Source organism: Helobdella robusta (genome assembly GCF_000326865.2).
Source record: "Helobdella robusta unplaced genomic scaffold HELROscaffold_27, whole genome shotgun sequence".
Classification (NCBI taxonomy): Eukaryota; Metazoa; Annelida; class Clitellata; order Rhynchobdellida; family Glossiphoniidae; genus Helobdella; species Helobdella robusta.
The window spans coordinates 585,532-592,589 of NW_008704392.1; the positions used below are offsets into that span (position 1 = coordinate 585,532).

The 7,058-nt window shown below is 30.5% G+C and overlaps 1 protein-coding gene across 1 annotated transcript; it reads left to right on the top strand.

Annotated features, from left to right (window-relative positions):
* Positions 1-4,424: 4,424 nt before the first annotated feature.
* On the top strand, positions 4,425-5,834 carry HELRODRAFT_173602 (hypothetical protein; the record flags this gene model as incomplete). The annotated part of the gene is made up of 1 exon (XM_009020216.1): positions 4,425-5,834. The coding sequence occupies one exon, from the start codon at positions 4,425-4,427 to the stop codon at positions 5,832-5,834; it is 1,410 nt and encodes a 469-aa protein (XP_009018464.1).
* Between the last annotated feature and the right edge of the window lie 1,224 nt (positions 5,835-7,058).

Here is a 7,058-nt window from a genome sequence, read left to right on the forward strand (position 1 = left end):
AATCAAGATAACGACATCATCTTGTATTACAGAAATCACATTATTGATGTTTCGTTTAGCTGAAAGTAAAGATGATCGTTCCAATGTTTTGAAAATTTTAAAGCATTTGACAGGAAATGTTTTTGAAAAAAAATGTAACCAAAATAATGAGACTGGGAAGGAAATGCGAAATTGTCGTTAGACCCATTTTGATAAAGTTAGATTGCGTTTTACTAAGAGACTCAATAATGAGAAATGTATATAAATTCAAGTCGTTAAAATAATTTTCACATGTTGGACTGAACTTTGATTTAACAAAGGATCAGAGGCAGGAATTCAAATCATCTGTTGATAAAGCTAAAGTTATGGAGCGAGAAGAAAACAATCAAAATTTTTTGTTCAGAGTGAGAGGACAGGTAGGGAGATGGAACATTGTAAAAATACAGAAAAAACCAATGTTAATATAAAATATGTCAAGAATAAATTATTGAAATAAATTATAACAATTATAAAGACTGCAACATAATAAATCGTAATTTAACACTAGGTTTATTGAACATTTTATCATTTATTTCTAAAACTGATACGATTCATGATTTGATTCATGATGGGCTAGATATTTTCGTTTTAGTCGAAACTTGGCATGGATCTTCGAATAACATTTCTGTTAAATCATCAATGCCACCAGGATATAATTATGTTGATTTTCTGAAGATAAATGATCTTCACCATGGGGTTTAATTATTTACTTCAGTAATGAATTTAAGTTTAAGAAAATAGATTTGCCAATATTTAGTTCATTTGAGGCACTTGCTGTTAAATTATTTATTAGCAACAAAGATTTTGTTCAATTAGCCCTCTACAGGCTAGGATCAGTTTTAGTTAGTAATTTATTTTTGAAGAATTTTTATGTTTACTAGAAAATATCACTTCTTTTAGTTTAAATATCATACTTTTGGGTGATTTCAACATTCACCTTGAAAAACAGGAAGATCGTCATACTGTAAATTTATCGGAAATATTAAAAATGTTTCAATTAAAATTTTGATCGACGAACCGACTCATGAACATGGAAATATACTTGATTTGATTATTTGTTCTCAAGATTTTCAGATTTCAGATATTAAGATTTTTCCCAGTGGGAATTTTTCAGACCATAGTTTAATTCAGGTTAATACACCATTAATTCATAAGCGCCCCAAAATAGTCAAGAAACAAGTTAGATCCTGGATATACCTAAATGAAAGCAATCTCATTAAGTATGTACAGACTTCTCTATTATCAAGGTCTTGCCAAAGCAATAATATTAATATTGAGTTTGATATGATGAGTTTTGAACTCAAGAAATTGGCTGATGCAGTTGCTCCACTTCGTTTTGCAGAAGTCAGATGTGATGTTAATGCTCCATGGTATGATAGTGAATGCAGAGCTTTTAAAAGACTTTCTTGTAAGAAAGAAAGGAATTATAGAAAATATCAGACAGAGAAATGTAAAAATTAGTGGATAGCAGCTCTGAAAAATAAATCTAGGCTTTTTTCACAAAAAAGAAACAGTTATTGGAAAAGACTTGTTGCAGATAATAGTGGATCTTCTAAAAATCTATGGAATGTTATTAATAAAGTCCTTTGTAATCAGGTCATTGGTCAGTGATTGAGTGAAATTGTTGGTTTAGATTCGTCTCAATTTTTAAAGTTTTTTAATGATAAAGTAAATAAAATTAAACAGTCTACCAATGTGAGTAATTGTCCGACTATTTGTCAAGCTCAGTACAATGGGAATTGTTTTTTTCCTGACTTTATGCTTTTAACAGAATCTGACGTTAAAAAAAATTGCACTCAGTTTGCCATCAAAAAAATGTATGATAGATGTCTTTCCGACCCATATTTTAAAGAAATATATTCATTTATTCATCGTTTTTCTTACCAGCATCTTAAATCTGAGACTGAGCAGTGACACATTTCCTAATGGTTGTAAGCATGCTATGGTTTATCCAGTTTTAAAGAAAGTGAATATGGATTGAAATGATTTGTCTAGTTATAGACCAATTTCCAACATCTGTTTCATTTCCAAGATATTTGAACGAGTGGTTGCCAAACAGCTCTTGAATCATTTGAATGTAAACAACCTGCTACCAGTTCACCAATTTGGATATCGCTGCGATCATTCAACAGAAACTTCACTGCTTTATGTGTTTTCTGAGTTGTTAGCCGCTTTAGACAAACAACATGTGGCTCTAGTCACGTTTTTAGATATGAGTGCGGCATTCGATTGTGTAGACCATCAGATTCTCTTGTACGATTGGACTATTGCAATGGCCTGTTTTACGGTTAGCTAGATAGGTCAATTTCTGCAATTCAATCCATTCAGAATAGAGCAGCCAAATTGATTGTTGGAGGTCTCAAATTTAACCATGTTACTACAATTTTTAAGGGCCTTCATTGGCTTACTATAAAGAAAAGAATTAAATATAAAATATGTATTTTAATGTATAAAACTGTACATGGCTTGTTACCAAGTTATTTGATAGATAAAATAAAAGAGAAAGCTATAATGATGAGTGGTATGAACTTTAGATCAGATGATGGCATTTTGCTGGTTGTACCAGATGTCAATCTGCAGATAGCATCAAGAGATTTTGCAGTATCTGGACCAATGGTTTGGAACAGCTTACCGAGATCTTTTAGAACTAAGGGTTTGAAACTTGATGATTTTAAAAAGAAACTTAAAACTTACTTATTTTTGATTTTGTTAAGTGAATAATTATTTGTTTGTTATTACCGCCATTGACTGTTCTTTTTTCTTTTTTGACTTTGACTATAGATAGCGCTTTTGAGAACTTTTTGATTTTAATTAGCGCTTATTAATGTATATATATTATTAACGCCAAACATTCGGTAAAATTTATAGAATATTGTAAATATATATATATATGATCACATTTTCAGAAAGTTTTTTCTTCCATAGCCGCATCTTTCACAGACAAGTGACCTGAGTCAGTTAATTTTCTTTTTTTACTATGCACGAATTCTAGTGGCATTTTTTTTCAAGTTCAAGCAAAAAATAGCAAATCATGATGCAAAAACTACTTTCTCATTTCTGATACACTTTAGATACAGTATTTTATTTTTATTTTATAATTCCGCCACCAGTATATATTTTAGTGATTGTACGATTATCTAAAGTTCGATTCGATTACGATTAGAGTGTGGGTACCGTAATTCCGAATATATTGGTTTGACGACGACCAAACTATTGAGAAGACTCACGATGCACGTACAAACTGATGCTATAAAGAATCACATCAAAGAGAAACACAAAACTATAATCACTAGGCAAATCTTGGAAAAAAATGTTGAAATCTTATATTACAATAACAACCATTATTACATTTACAACTAGCCGAATCAATACTCATAAAACAACGACATCAGATAACAAATATTCAACAACGTGCAATTAAAATACTTTATAGAAATAAATTTAGAAACAGAGAAATCATCGATAATGATGACATGTAATAGTGTCATATCGCACAAAGTTGAAGATAGTAAAATTAATTAAATGATCGTTAAGTATTTACTTTAAACGAACAATGAATCAACAAAGTAGAGACACTGTATATTTATATATATATATATATATTTGAGCATCTGGCCACATACACAATTCGTACACCGAAGATGATATGGAAATACCGAAAAAAGCTATTTTGTTCTATCATGCTTACAATAAATAAAAATTTTGGTTTTGAACTCAAGAAACTTAAGAATGATTTACGATCAACCGTTAGAATAATCGAAAAATTAAACTTGCTGTGTTTTTTATCAAGAATTGCATTTCTGACAGTCTTAATCACACGCACGCACACACACACACACGCACGCATGCGCACACATACATAGACACACACACACACAGACACACACACACACACACACACATATATATATATATATATATAGTACTGTACTCTGCAAGTATTTTTGCCACCAATTACTATAGTAGTACAATGACTCAAATTTCGCCCAGCTTTACTCAACATTACATACCAATATTATATACCGATATTATATAAAGTGATGATAGTGTTCATGCAATTTCACATGTGTAATTACTATTCGCATTAATTCAAATTTTTTAAACACAGAAACTGTTCAATAACATAAATAATTAACTTTTTGTTGGAATTGAATCAATCAGCTATGAAGAAAATAAATTTTGTTTTCAATGCGTTAATAATTTGTGTTATTCTTTTGTGCTTTTACTTTGATGATAAATTTTTTTTTAAAAAGCAAGTTGAAAAAATTAAGTTGAACATTAATACTTGGTTGAAGTTTTCTTCACAAACACCTAACGAGTTTTACCGCACGGAGTACGGCGATGTTATTGACAGTATTTATGAGTTGAACCGAAACTTGTCATTATTGAGGCTCGTGATTTTGAAAATGAACTACACGGAACTAAATTCCACTATATGGAATGAAACTATAAAGAATTTGTTTGAAGGAGATGAATCGTTTTATGATAAACTAAACAATTTTTCTTGCGTTTATAATTTACCATTTTATGTCATTAACTCGAAAAAATTTGGGAGAAAATTAAATAGGACAAGTAACGAAATTTTAATATCTGAAAAAATTTATAAGAAAACTTGTCTAGAAATAACATCTAGAACATCGCCTCATTGTCCAAACAGATTTTTGTTACTCAACAAATACTACCGACTAACATCAACAGAAGAGTTTTGCAATTGGGTGTTCTCGGGTTCAATCAACTATGATTACAGTTATTATTACAACTTCACTTGCAACACAGATGAGAAAAAGGCCTCTCAACCTACTTCAATCCAAGTAAAATTCTACCCTCAACTTTACAGCATGAATAGATCCATAAAGATGATTCCTAGTAGTCTGAACTACATTTACCAAATTCCAGACGTTTTGTATCCAATGCAGATTTACACTAATGCAATTATCAATAATGTTAATCAAGTTTTTTGTAAAAATTTGTACGTAAGACCAAATGACTGTTATCAGGGTGGAATTCATAGACCATCTTATTCAGAGCTGCTTAAACTTCCGCAATACGACGAAGTTTATCTCATTTCTCAGTACTGGGGAGAAGGGTTTTTCCACAGCATGATAGAAGATATACCACGACTTTCTTTGTTTGTAACGTTTTTAAAAAAGAATCCGCAAATAAAAATTTTGTCGATGGATTCAAACCGAAGATTTGTTAAAATATTAAACATATTAGGTTTGAATGAGTCTAGATTAGTGTTCGGTAAAATTAGAACAAATATTGCTTACGTTCCAAGATCAACGCCATGTGGGTCCGCTAACATTATAGAGTTGCAGTATCTACACAGACAATTTCGAAACTACATTTTGAAAAAGTTGGTTAAGTCAACTTATCAACCAAGAGATAAATTAATTTTGATTAAAAGAACTGGAAAAAGGCATTTCCTGCACCATGAAAAAATATCTTCTTATTTAAATATGACAGCTCAAGAATACGGCTTCACGTATCATGTCTACACAGACAACCCACTCCCATCGCTCAATGAAACTATGTTAATTTTTGGTTCTGCCTCTATCATTGTAGCTCCACACGGAGCTGGTTTGTCAAATATTTTGTTTTCCCAGCCTGGTATATTAATAATTGAAGGATTGTGTTATCTGCCCAACATTAACCTTTGCTACCAGCGGACATCTCACATATTGGGCATGCAGTGGCATGGACTCCCGTCCAAAGGTTGTGGAGGTCATTTGGACACTAATGCATCTTTAATTGATGCAACGTTGAGAAAGTATCTAAATGTAATTCCTTTGAATGAAGTAATTGTTAATAAATAAATAAAATTTTCCAAAAAGCGTTTTTTCATTTCAATTGATTTTCATTCTAATACGATATTTCGCTTTTAAACATTTGTTAATAAATTTAGAGCAAAATATTTATTTTTATTTACAACGAATCACTATCGAAATTGAACGTATAAAGGGTGCTTTTTATTATTGTGATACCCGATGGAATGGTCAAATGCAATATATAATTAATTTTAATTGATTGTTATTATCTTTGATTTTTTTCTATTATTCTCATCTTTTTAGAACTGAAAGAGAATTTTTAACAAATCATAAGACCACAGGTTTGCCTTTCTCTTATGGTGCACACCCTTCCTGAGACACATTCTTCAAACTTTTCTGTCGAGCGCCACTCAGGCTTCAGGCTTCTTTGTTCTACCTTACAAGTTTAAAAATTAGACATACACATGCATGATTGGAATAAACAAACTTTAAATACCAAGCACTAGAAAAGTCCTAAATACACGCGTTCCATAACAGGGTAACACCTACAAACCAAACACCGATGATAATGATTATATATATATATATATGGGTCATTCTCCGTCAACTTGAACGATTTAAAAAAAAGTCCACGCCCGACCATCTCCGATTTTTTTAAAATTTGAACAGTAAGTACCTCAATGTATTTCATCGACAAAATAAAATTTTTATAAAAAAATTTCAATTATTTTTCAAGTTATGAAGATTTTTGTGACAGCATCCTCAAATTTTTGAGCGATTTTTTTCAAAACTTGTACCTACGTAGAACGCTATATCTCTTGAACTAGCCAACATATCTTGATGAAATTTTTTGTGCATATCAGTGAAACAATGTAATAACAAAAAAAATAAATGTTATTGTCTCGAATCAAAGGATATTTTGAACAAAAAATCTAGAAAAAAATGAATTTTTTGAAAATTTCACCGATTTCAAATCAGCGTAGCTCAAAATCTATCGCAAAATAAATAAATATTTTTTGTTATTTTAGAAGTACCTTATAGTCACAAATAAATCACAAAATTTCGTTAAAATCTGTATTGAATTTTTTGAGCTATCGGAGCTCAAAATGTCAAAAAAATGAAAAACTTCTTTTGTTTGGCGCCATTTTTAACTATGAAGAACCAAACGTTTTTTAATTTTTAAAATTTGTTTATATAGTGCTTTTATAGCTTAACAACATATCAAAAAATAAAATTGGCGTTTGCTTTCTTTGAAAAATAAAACAACTTCAA